The 14,312-nt window shown below is 29.2% G+C and overlaps 1 protein-coding gene across 1 annotated transcript in view; it reads left to right on the top strand.

Annotated features, from left to right (window-relative positions):
- LOC143193160 (solute carrier family 7 member 14) overlaps positions 1-14,312 on the top strand; it is a 166,937-nt gene that overhangs the window by 67,876 nt on the left and 84,749 nt on the right. The window contains exon 2 of the mRNA XM_076399171.1: positions 2,054-2,210. Within this exon, the coding sequence (XP_076255286.1) occupies positions 2,055-2,210 (156 nt within the window). The 5' untranslated portion in view covers position 2,054. The remainder of the gene's footprint in view (positions 1-2,053; positions 2,211-14,312) is intronic.

Genomic DNA, 14,312 nt, shown 5'->3' with positions numbered 1-14,312 from the left:
GCAACTCACCACAACTATTACATATTCATAAAATTCGATTGCTTTTAAGGAAGTCCAAGTGATATTGCTGCCTTGACATAAAGTTATTTTACTATCTCTGCACATAAAGTTGGTATTGGCGAGGCAGTTTGTAACATCACTTCTCAAAGAAGGAAATTGCTTCAAATAGAATCAGAAATAATGGTGAGTGAAGGTGTTTTCGTAAAACTAGTCATTAGAGTCGCAACTCACCACAACTATCACATATTTGTAAAATTCTATTGCTTTTAAAGAAGTCCTCCAAGTGATATTGCTACCTTGACATAAAGTTATTTTACCACCTCTGCACGTAAAGTTGGTATTGATGAAGCAATTTGTAACATCACTTCTCAAAGAAGAAAATTGATTCAAATATAATCAAAAATAAGGGTGAGTGAAGGTGTTTCAGTAAAACCAGTCATTAGAGTTGCAACTCACGAGAACTGTTACATATTTGTAAAATTCGATTGTTTTTAAGCAAGTCTTCCAAGTATTATTGCTACCTTGACATAAAGTTATTTTACCACCTCTGCACATAAAGTTGGTATTGATGAAGCAATTTGTAACATCACTTCTCAAAGAAGGAAATTGCTTCAAATATAATCAGAAATAAGGGTGAGTGAAGGTGTTTTCGTAAAACCAGTCATTACAGTCGCAATTCATCACGACTATCACATATTTGTAAAATCCGATTGCTTCTACGGGGGTCATAGAGAAATTTGTATGCAATCACAAAAACCCTAACTATAAACAAATATCAAATAATTTCCTAATGAATCTAAAAAAAATCATTTTATTCAATTCCACCTCGACTAATTTACAAAAAATTTGAATCTGAATAAAAAGCAAGTTTAACGATTTTACTAGGACATTGAAGAGATGAACAGAATATATGAAGAAAAATGGAGTATCTGAAAGATATCATACGACTACTTTTTTATTAGTATGAGTATTAGAAATCTTTCTTAGCAGACCTGTATAATCCAATTGAGAAGACGATTATTTATAATATTGCTATGTACTCGCTATTTCTTAAAAATATATTATATCTGCTAGAAATAAATCATTTAAAAGTAAAAAACTTTTTTCTGAATCAATTAAGTTGCAAGCAATGAGCATCAGTTCATGATCAATATATGAATTATCGAAGAAATTATCGAAGCTCAAACAGAACAAAATGACGTTTTGCATGCTAAATTTGTTGAAAAAATTCCAATATGTCTATAATATCGATAACAAAATATCTATTATATTTCGAATACTGCTGTAGGAAAAGTATCAAAAAACGATAGTTTACGATAAGAAACGATACTAACGAAAATGAGAAAATATTCTGACCAATATATTTAATGAACAATTTCTTAATTTCATAATAAGAATTCAGGACATAAAATACATGCCGATGAAAATAATACAATGCTGATTTCTCTAGGTGTGTGTGCCTGTATATGTCTATGTTAAAGTAAAATATTAAGATGGGAAATAACAACTTTACGTTCAAAACAACCATTTACTCCAAAACAAAAGAATCTTGCTACAACTATAAACTAGTAGCGTATAACAATTTTCCTTGACGGGGAAAATTAAATTTAAATTTAATTCCCTAAGGAAATTGCTCTTTGTTGTCTTCGTTGCAACTTTCACGGTAATGTCTGGGAAAAGAAAAGAGGATTTAAAAGCAACAGATGGATAATGCTCCTGTTACATAATTGCCGCTTCTCAATCAGAAACTTATTTTGTTCAGAGACTTGGAAATAAAATTAAGTTATCATAACCCATACCGAGATATTCTCTTGTTGAAATTATTTATTGTATTGAATCCTAATCCTTTTATCATAGCGATGTAGTAAACACCCGGTTACATTTTTTTACATCTTCATAACATCTGAATCCCGGAATCCGGAATATTTAAATAAAAGAAACACTTTTTAAGTTGCTAAATTGATGCAGTATTGAAATTATTAATGAAAATGCTTTAAAGTGTAGTGTACGTTCATATACTCAATTATAAACGTATTATTACTGTTTGTTTTAGGATGAAGATGGGAGTTATACCAAATTTACCTGCAGACCGCGAAGCCTTACGCAGAGACGGTCTAGTTCTTTTCAGCAAGCTCATTCGGACCAAAAATGTGGACGGTTTACAAGAAACAATTCCAGAGCAATCAGAAGACCGAAAACAAAAATTAACCGTGAGTATCTAGTCATATATGTTTGTTATCTAATAAATATATGCGATATAGATAAAAATATTTGAATATAATAACGAATAATATGAGTTTTAAGAAGTCAAATAAAATTAAACTTACACATTTCAATGTTAAACTTTCTAGGAATGATTATTTTATTGATACATAATTTTTGAGCATATGATACACATTTTGATATTAATAATTTCATTTCTTAAGAAATATGAACCAATCAATTAAAATACATTATACATTCCACTAGTATATTTAATAGAAAATTATCTAAATTATACGCATCTATATCATTCACTGACGCATCAAGATCCTAACTGTAAAGTATTGTAAGAGCGGTTCCCTCAATTATTTTAGAAGATGTCTATATAGGAAAGTAAATCTGGTTCTTAATATAATTCCAAATTATTACTTCGTTTCCCTCATATACTCATAAATTGTTCTTATTTATTTCATATATTTTGTCTCTAATTTTATCCTTCTACAGCATATATTTTATGGTTTTCATATAAAAACATTCTAGAATTTTCTTTTTTTTTTCACCTTTGTTATAGTTTACCTGGATATAACATAATAATAACTGCTCAGTCATTCTCAACCATACGTTTTGGACATATTTATTTTTTTATCTATAAGAAATCAGTATTATTTCGCGAAACAAAAACCAAATTACTTTTTAACCAAGACAACATGATATAATTTTCTTCTAAATATATAAAATCTACTTCAAATTCAAAGTCACTGAGATTATTTACATTGTACAACACATACCATTGTATAATTATATTCCAAAACTCAGGCTATCATTAACAAACACAACTTAAAGTTAATAACTCTATTTTTGTCTCGGAATAATAAGGCATATCAAAATTTTCCGCTATTTTGCCATTCAACATTGACAACGGAAAAATGATTGATTAGGTGTGTCCGACACGCCATGGTGAATTTGCGGTCACAGAAAAACTCTCGCTAGGGTGTCATCGACAAGCTGGCCATTTCTGTGGCGAAAAGATTGATGAAACTGAAGGCTGTCAAAAACATCGAAATCCTTATTTATTCTTCTATTGTGGTGTACGTTGACGGGGTGGCATTGTCTGAATTATATTGTGCCAGTCAATATTTAATAAATATATGCTTTTGCATTGATAAGTGCCATTTAAAGAAAATTGTACAAAAAAATATATATAGGGTTGACGACAAAATATATAAATATAAAAAAACTTGCTAAAGAACATTTAAACTGAAATAATTGAACTATTGTCTTTGATAACATTTTATCATTATTGTACTAATTCCATTTTTATACTAATACTTTGCATTCAAATTTAGACCTGGGAAATTTGCAAGTGACAGTTATTATTTCATAGATGGCAATTTTATTAATTATCAGAAATATTGTTGCAGGCGAAAATAAACAATTTTTTATATTGATTACTACTAATATGTCCTACAAAAATTATTTTACTACAGAACTTCCTTGATTTCTCGATAAAATATTAAAAGTTGTACTAAAATAATTCTTTCTTCTGGGTCGTTTTGGACACAACCAATTTGAACAATTTGATCCATTTTATGTGTTTAGTTAGTTGTCTAATTAAATTAATTAAACCTAAGTTTTATAATTCTAGACATTACATCCACCCGATACTAAAGTATTTTTTTCTGAAATCGCTGAAAAAGTCTCAACTTTTAGATGCCTATAGATGTCACTGTTACGTGAATGCAATTTGATTAATTCAATATCATTTGTCTAATCTTCTTTATAAAAAAAGATATTTGTTGATCAAAGATAAAGTGGATCAGAATCCAGCAATAAATCCAAGTGACTCTTCTTAACATATGCCTTCCATCAAGTATATAATTTTCGATTCGTTCGATTAGTAGATATAGTATCTTCAATTTATAACAATTTTTAACACTGCTGGTGAAACCGACCTTGATTTCTTAAAGTTTTAATATAATTGTTTATGATTCCATATGTTTATAGGACAAATTTTAATTGGAAACATAGAGTTTAATTTACATACTAACCATTTATATTAAAAGTATTCATAAGCACGAACCTACAAAATAACTTACAGAAATAAATTAAATTTACAGAACAGTTTATATTTTTAAAAATTGGCAGTACTATATCAGGCACCCATAAATCACACAATTTTCACGCAGTTTTCTTTTATAATCTTATCATTAAATGATTTGTATATTAATATATTTTGTAGTCTCGTTCAACTATATAGGTAAAAACTAGAGTAAATCGATACTCACATTATAATGAATAAAGTAGATAATAAGCATATAAAGCAACGAATAATGAAAAAAAAAATTCACAACGTTAACTACAGACACGCGTCTCAATCGTTCATAATGGTAATAAAAGAAATTATGGCCTTCATGTCAGATATGATCCTTATCACAAATAGTATAATGTAAATCATATTGCACAAGCAGCGAAATATCTTAATCAGTGATATAGCAAGCTAATAACGTTATTAAAATGCGCTTAAGATTTAGAGATTGTATTTTATTTCTCTCGTAAATAATATTGTCCCGCTCATATTTTGTTAAAGATTAAACAACAATAAAATAATGATGAAATGACATTAATGTTAAATACATCTTATCGCACTTAATATTACCTGATATCTTCTTGGTTCCCTTTATTTATTTCCATAATTTTTTTAAAACTCAGAATTATATATAGAATAATACAAAGAAATAGAACTAAAAATTGACTTGAATTGTAACTCTAAATATCATATATAACTAAATACTGCAATTATTTTTGATATTATAAATTCATTGGTTTCGTTTTTATTAATTTACGATATTAAATATTATCGGGCATTCAAGAAATGAAGTCACTATATATTTAAAAATATTAACAGTAAAAACTTTATTATGAATTGAAGCTTCTGAATTAGTTTATAATTATATTCTATAGTACTGCACCTTCAGTGTTTATTTTTGATTCAACTATTCCAGTCAGATTAAACGATCTTAAAAATGGTAATCACCGCCCTCTTCTACAATCACAGAATAACCACCAACATTTGTGCTAATACTAAACAATCTGAAGTAAATATAAATGTAAACAGAGAAAGATATCATACTACTGCTGAACGCTACAGAGAAAAATTTACAAAGAGGAGCTTCACTGGGAAAAAGAAAAGCTTTTAATGTGTTTCACTGAATATATATTAGATGCAAAAATTTGTATCACAAATGGTTTTTTAACGACTACTTTAGAATAGCTCCCCGAATTATCAAGAAACGTGTGGTCTTACGACAAATTAATAATTTTGTGGCTGAGCATTAGAAATCTTTCTTGGCAGACCTGTATAATCCAATTGAGAAGACGATTATTTAATTAAATTAAATTTAATATTGCTATGTACTCGCTTTAAAAATATTAACAGTAAAAACTCTATTATGAATTGAAGCTTCTGAATTAGTTTATAATTATATTCTATAGTACTGCACCTTCAGTGTTTATTTTTGATTCAACTATTCCAGTCAGATTAAACGATCTTAAAAATGGTAATCACTACCCTCTTCTACAATCACAGAATAACCACCAACATTAGTGCTAATACTAAACAATCTGAAGTAAATATAAATGTAAACAGAGTAAAAAAACTGAAGCTTGTAAAAATTACAAGCAAATCTTTTATCCAAGTCCCTACTACAAGGTAACTTTCATTAAACATTTGTGGAGTTACTATTCTTCAGCGAAACAAAATTGTATTTAAGGTAGTCTGTTAGTTATATTCAACTTTGAGAAAAACAAATTGAGAAAGTGCAATACAAGGAGTCAAATATAAATTCAGTCTTGTTCATTAAGGAAGAATTAATATAATGACACCCTCCACAATATATACTTAAAGTCATGTAGGGGTAAATCTCAAACATGTTTAGTGATTGCAGTATAACAGGTCAATTGACAAGTCCCCGGCCTGACACAAAGATGGCTCTACTAAAATGAAATCCATGTGTTTGTTAGTTAGACCTAACCCTCAAAAGATGCATGTATAAATTTGACAGCTGTCAGATCATTAGTCTGGATTATAGCATTTTGAGTGAAGCAACTTTTGTTATGTAAAAAAAAATGGATAAAAAGGAATTTCACGTGTTGATAGAATATTGCTTTTTGAAGGGAAGAATACAGTTGAAGCAAAAACTTGGCTTGATGCTGAGTTTCTGTACACTGCCCCACGAGTATCAACCATCAAGGATTGGTATGCTAAATTTAGACTTGGTAAAATGGGCACTTGGCAAAAGAGGTTGTTAACGAAGAAAACATTTAAAAAATCCACAAAATAATTTTGAATGACCGTAAGTTGAAACAGAATGAAATAGCAGACACTCCAAAGATATTAACTGAACGTGTACATCATATCATTCACGAATATTTGGGTATGAGAAAGCTCTGTGCAAAGTGGTTGCCGCGCGAGATCACTTTTGTCCAAAAGCAACAACGAGGTGATGATTCGGAGCAGTGTTTGAAGATAATCAAGCGTAATAATCCCCAGTTTTTGAGTCGATATGTATGACTCCATCATTTCACTTCGAAGTCCAATCGACAGTCATCCGAGTGAACTGCACAGGATGAACCCGCTCCAAAGTGCGGGAAAACGCAACAGTCGACTGGCAAAGTTATGACGTTTGTATTTTGGGATGCGCATGGGATAATTTTCATTGACTACCTTGAAATAAGAATTACCATCAACAACAGCTATCACGTAGCATTATTAGACCGTTTGAAGGACGAAATCGCGGAAAAATGGCCGCATTTCAAGTAAAAGAAAGTGCTGCTTCACCAAGGCAATGCAACGTGTCACAAGTCAGTGAAAACGATAGAAAAAATCTATGAATTGGGCTTCGAATTGCTTCCTATCGAACGTATTCCTCAGATGTGCCCTCCAGCGACGATTTCCTTTTCTCGGATCACAAAAGAATGCTCGCTGGGAAGAAATTTTTGTCGAATGATGAGGTGATCGCCGAAACTAAGGCCTATTTTGAAGCAAAGGACAAATCGTACTACAAAAATGGTATCAAAAAGTTGGAGGGTCGCTATAATCAGTGTATCACCCTTGAAGGGAATTATGTTGAATAAAAAACATAACTTATGATGTTAGGCCGGGGACTTTTCAATTGACCTGTTATGTAGATAATAAATGCTTACCAATGATCTAATTTTGTGGTAAATGTTGATATTCCATCTCCACATTGAGTTTTTAGTGGTACCTGTGTATATGTATAGGGATGTGATATATGCAAAATAAAAAATTACATTTTTTCATGTGATTCAAATAGCAACTGATAGTATACAAAATCATTGACACATATATTACAAATACATTTCCCACTATATTTTCAATAGTATTCTAGTTGATACCCACATAAAGAAAAAAAAAAGAAAATGAAACTACACGGCATAAAACGTCGAGACATTCCATAAAAAAATATTGCTTTTTTTACTTAGCAAATGTGACACAACTCGGAGTGTATACTTGGCAGTGGATAAATTCAATTTCTAAACGAGAGCAACAGAAAAAGAAATACTCCCGACAATGTGTTTTATCGACAGTAAATGAAATAAAAACAAAAGGAAAGGAAATGGATGCGCAGCCAATAACATCGCCGAAATAAGGTAACTGTCAATTAAATTTAGAAGCCGAAAAGCAATTTCAAGATGTTATATGATACGGTACCCTGCGCCTTCATAAATATCCTGTTCTCACTCTGTCTGTTTCTGTTTAACTACAACTCTCTAGATCCTAAAAAAAGCTCGAGACAGAGTCTATTAATGTAGACAAAACGTACAATACGAGACAAAATATAATAAATGTCAATATAGACATAATAAAATTAATGAAAAATTTAACCAGTGGCTTAAATATGTAACACATTTCAACAGAAAATACTGTATAATTGTACCGAGAAGAAAGAAGAAAAATGTAAGCATAAAAATATACAAATTTTCAAGATTTTTATAAAACTGTCACAAAAATAGATAACCTCCCGAAAGTACTTAATAAAACAATAACTTTTAGGTAAAAATCAACTTTACTCAACAAGATACTTTTCTCGAAGTATGCTATGAATTCACTCCAATTATCCTCTAATGTTTGCCTCTAAACCATTTTCGTAGAACGATTTTCTTTTAAAAGTTGCTTCAACAGACAATTTTTTTCAATTCACGAAAATCTCTTTTCCTACAATATTCCTTTAGGGTCTGTCAATCACTAAATCTATTAGTCACTAAAGGCAAGATCTTGACTAAACGGTGGGCGACAGAACAATTAGTTGAATTTGACCATAATTTTCATCGACTTGTCGCTAAATGCCTTTCAACAAAAACTGTTATGTTAAAACAACTGTAACTTTTAAATTCAATCCGGAGTGCTTTGATATTTTAGCACGTGTAGTTTTACTATTAGTACTCCCAGATTGGGCTTGGAAAGGTTGATATGTAGGTGTTATTCTTGTAATAAATATCTTAGAAATATCTAATAAAATGCAATGAGTGAGGTATATAAAAAACAGCAGTACAATATAGAATATTGTTTAGCAATAAAAGAAACAATAGGTATGAGAAGTCAAGATAACAAATAATAAAAAATGCCCTCCTCAACATGAGAAACAACATCAAATAAAACAACGAAAGGACGGATAAATTCAAATAATATCTAAATGAATCCTAGAGCAAAATAAGAAACAATTGAGAAATTTTCGTATCAGAACCCATTATTTAAAACCACTAAGTAAGCAGTTATGTCGTATATTAAATTCTATTCAATTTGGAATGTTATCATCTAGTTATATGTTACAATGAATTTAAATCCTTCTATTATGCTAATTAGAAATTCATGCTGCATACCAACACTATTATACATTTCTCACTCCAGATAAATGAAACCTATTGATAGATTCCACATTCTACCATGCAAGTAGGTAGGTAATAGTACACTGTTATACATTTCTCACTCCTGATAAATGAAACTGATTAACAGATTCCATATTCTTCCATGCAAGTAGGTAGGTAATATATTAATAAATTTGAGCTTTCTTCGATTTTAATAGATCATTCTGCAGAATCTACACACTATTTTTCTGAAACACTTATTCTTTGAAAATAGTCTAGATCAGTCATGTGACTACCTTATATTTCTAAAGATGGAGCTTCCCAACCTTTATTAATATTTAGTCAAAATTATTTACGTTGTTATAGTACGTTTACAGTATCCATAGAAATAATAGTTCATTCTAACATATTGATCTTGTTTCGTTATTACAATATAAATAACAAATACAAAAACATCGCTTGTATTTCAAAACCTAGAACCCAGCACAAAGGATAGTCCAAATGAACTCCACTTGATACAAGGAATACTCTAAAATAAAAAAACAAAGTTGTTTTTGTAAAATTTGAGGACATAATTTGTTTTTGTCCGATTAATAACCATAACTTTCAACGAAATTTGAGAATTTGACCACCAAAAGTCAAGAGAAGCCAAATCTGGAGAATAAACTGTGTACCTATTCACACAATTCATAGAATTCATTTGACAATTATACATAATAGTATAATAGTTAGCATTTATTCACACAGTTCACAATTAATGTGTACACTGTAATAGTACACTGTTATACATTTCTCACTCCTGATAAATGAAACCTATTAACAGATTCCATATTCTTCCATGCAAGTAGGTAGGTAATATATTAATAAATTTGAGCTTTCTTCGATTTTAATAGATCATTCTGCAGAATCTACACACTATTTTTCTGAAACACTTATTCTTTGAAAATAGTCTAGATCAGTCATGTGACTACCTTATATTTCTAAAGATGGAGCTTCCCAACCTTTATTAATATTTAGTCAAATTTATTTACGTTGTTATAGTACGTTTACAGTATCCATAGAAATAATAGTTCATTCTAACATATTGATCTTGTTTCGTTATTACAATATAAATAACAAATACAAAAACATCGCTTGTATTTCAAAACCTAGAACCCAGCACAAAGGATAGTCCAAATGAACTCCACTTGATACAAGGAATACTCTAAAATAAAAAAACAAAGTTGTTTTTGTAAAATTTGAGGACATAATTTGTTTTTGTCCGATTAATAACCATAACTTTCAACGAAATTTGAGAATTTGACCACCAAAAGTCAAGAGAAGCCAAATCTGGAGAATAAACTGTGTACCTATTCACACAATTCATAGAATTCATTTGACAATTATACATAATAGTATAATAGTTAGTATTTATTCACACAGTTCACAATTAATTTGTACACTAAATCACTGATTCTAATTATGGTTCTAAACTAGGTAAGGAGTTACGTTATTTTAAGAAATTATAATATATCTTACAATATATTTGTATTCTTTAGAAATATTTTTATCCAATTGATAGAAACCAAACAATTTCAGGATTATTGTGGTAGAGTCTCACCTGCTTTGTATTTTTGTACCATTGTTTCATTCCAAATACGGAACCATTATACACACACCTCCCAGTGTCCTTAAAGCTTTCAAACTAAATTAAATTTAATCATCAAATGGTGGTTTTGGTGATATTCGCATGAAAAATTATGATGAAAATTATATCGGTAATAAAACAGTACATACAGGACAGTATGTACAGTGATTAATGTAAGAAATTGTCAACATCTTATCAAATCTTCCTCTTGTATTAAAACATTTTATTTTATTTAAAGAAAAGTGCGTTTCCATTATTAGATGTATCAAAGCTGAATAGAAAAAAACAACTGGAATCCTCCAACACATTGTATGCCCAAGATTAATTAAGTAATTGCCGAAAGGCCATGAAGAACTTTAATAATATCGTTTAGTTGCTAAGCTAACACTTTGCACCATAAACGTTTACAAACTTAAACAAAACTATGTAGAACTTTCATTAAATAAAGCCTTGCCAAACTAATGGAGGAAGAGAAAATTCAGAGAAAGGGCTTCGGTTATTAACTTCTAAATTAAATTGCAACTGCAACAGACAGAATATATTAAATAAAAAAAAATAAAATAACAATAGTATTATTAATTAGTTACTCTAATTTTTAACAAAAGGTGTATCATATTGTGCAACATTATGAATAATGATAATTTAATATTGTAGATATTTTTAAATTGAATAAGAGTTAGCTGTTTAAAACGATTCCAGTTTCGGTTAAAGTAATCTAATTTTCTTTCGCTTCCAAATTATAGCCGGGCTATGAGCTGGAAAGATTTATGGCTGACGAAACAACTTTTACAATAATTACACTAGTATAAGCAGGATATGATTTATTATGGCGGAGAAATTTATAATCAAACTTTAAACTAACTCGAACTTGTGTGTTTTAATTGTTTTAAGTTGCCGACAGAGATGATTCTACTGTAAAGTTAAAACTTTAATATTCAAATCAGGGACTTAATTTATGAGGTGAATAACGAATATGCGATTTATAATAAGGAAACTGGAGGTATTTATATATTTTTTTTCAATAAAATGGAGATAATTGTGAGCTTTTTTAATAATTCGAAAAAAATTTCAAAAATATTTTATTTGGGGCTATGTAGTACCAGTTGTCTTAAATAAATATATATTCGCATAATAAACGCTAATAGCAGAATTCTACAACAACAAAATACCATTTGAGTATTTTCTGCTAATTTCAACATAATATTATTAATTACAGTTATTCTAAATTTTAACGAAAGGTGAATCATATTCTGCAATATTATAAAGAATGATAATTTAATATTGTTGATATTTTTAAATTGAATAATGGTTAGCTGTTTAAAACGATTGCAGAAAGATTTATGACTAACGAAACAACTTTTACAATAATTACACTACTATAAGCAGGATATGACTTATTATGGCGGAGAAATTTATAATCAAACTTTAAACTAACTCGAACTTTTGTGTTTTAATTGTTTTAAGTTGTCGACATAGATGGTTCTACTGTAAAGTTAAAACTTTAGTATTCAAATCATGGACTTAATTTATGAGGTGAATAATGAATATGTGATTTATAATAAGGAAACTGGAGGTATTTATGTCAACTTTCTTACAAAATGTAACGGAGATAATTATGGCACTTTTTAATAATTCGAGAAAATTTTTAAAAGTCTTGTACTTTAGCCTATGTTGTACCAATTGTCTTAAATAAGTAACTTACGATGCATATCATAAAACGCTAACAGCATAATTCTACATAAAAAAAGTATTTGAGTATTTTCTAATACTTTATACGTATTTTGGTGTGCTGAAAATGGAAATAATAGGTTAAATGTTTTAGAACGTCAGGATTTTTTGTAAAATATAAAAATATTATAAAATTTTAAAAAATTTGAAAAGTGTTATTTTAAACTTTTTAGAAAGGTTGACTTATATCACAACTTAGTAATCCTGGAAATAAACTGCACGTTACGTTAATATTAAATATATCTGAGTAAAATGCAACAATTTGAAAACCAAGTACGACCATTTTTTTACTTTAGTATTAGATACTTTTGATACGTTTGAAAATGTGGTTTGGTAACTCTAGATAATTCTTTTAGAATACTTAGTACTATGTGCCTAAATGCCATGCTCAAAATGCTCCTTAGCTTTTGTTTCTAATAGAATAATAGTATTAGACCTACGTTTCATTCAAAATGAAAAATTACGCAAAATTTTTTAACAATATTTTTTAAATTAAATTGGAATGTAATTTTGCCTTTACAATACTGTATAATTAAATATATTTATAATATATCATAATATTAAGTATCAGTTAGTCATAAAACTTAAATGTTTAAATTGTATGATGATTTGCTCAACATAAATCATCAGTTATCTGAAAGAGAGCACAGCATTCCCCGTTCAGCACGCATCCATTTTTATTTACTTTCACGCATCGAAATGCGATAAAACAAACGAGGAACGCACTCACGTGTGAATGGGCCATTCACAAAAAATGTTTGGCGTTACTCCTTTATTTATTCGAGCCATTTATCTTGGCCGAACAGATGGAAAATGCGAACCTATTGCGGCAGTAACCATTTCTTTTATAAATGTATATTTATTTTATGCGGTTAATTTATTGTTCGTGGCAGTTTTAAACCATTTATATGTTTCATTGTCACCATTAGGCATATATTTAGTATGAAATTGTTAAAAAATGATAACAGATATGTCTCTTGCAATGTTCATTATTTATATATATACATGGGGCGAAAAACAAATGGTATAAAAAAATTTGTCTCGTATTTAAGATGTTAAAAATAAAGATGATATTTCCAGGAAATGTTACAGATTTACTTTATTTATAAAATCTATAGTTGCGACAGAAAAAGTTAAGATGTTTCATAAGTTTCAAGGAAATTATTTCTTTATGATATAAGCAACTTCGTTATATAAGATTAATAAACTTTCATCTCATTTCATTCAGATTTTTAAATACTTTTAGTGGTAATTTATTTATATCCAGAAATTCTCGTGTTACTTTGTTTAATTATACTATATATCATATATCATATATAACTGTATATCGTATTACTTTATAAATTCGTTTTTGAGTAATCTTTTTATCGAGTTAATTACAAAACAATAATTACTATTTATATTTTGAGTCTAATAATGAAAATAAAGTAATTTATTAACGAAATTTCTTTTATTGTTTTTCGTAGTATTCTCCATGATGACCAATACAACTTTTTCTTTTTCCACTCTGATTCTACAGGCGCCGAAAAATGTTGGCCATCCAATTTATTCTTAATATGTGACAAATAAAAAAGGTCATTTGAGTGCCAAATCAGGGATATACGGAGGAAGAACCATCAATTCGACTTCTTGATCAACTCAATAGTCAAATTGGTGATTGTTTAAGCCGATTTGCAAGAGCTCACATTGTCTTAATAAATAATTATCTTCTGTTGCCGATTCTTTTTCAGATTATTGCTACATGTCCAGTTATTCTGAAGAAACAAACATTTTTTTAAAGTGCTTCACGCACTAATCGCTTTTCTTAGTTTTGATATGTCTTGAAAAAACCATACGTTAAATTATTGATTTGTATGGGCCTCGTATGTAT

Source organism: Rhynchophorus ferrugineus, unplaced genomic scaffold (assembly GCF_030347505.1).
Source record: "Rhynchophorus ferrugineus isolate W39M unplaced genomic scaffold, kcgeb_rfMv2 rfM3, whole genome shotgun sequence".
NCBI lineage: Eukaryota > Metazoa > Arthropoda > Insecta > Coleoptera > Curculionidae > Rhynchophorus > Rhynchophorus ferrugineus.
This window is presented reverse-complemented; position numbering and strand designations above follow the sequence as displayed.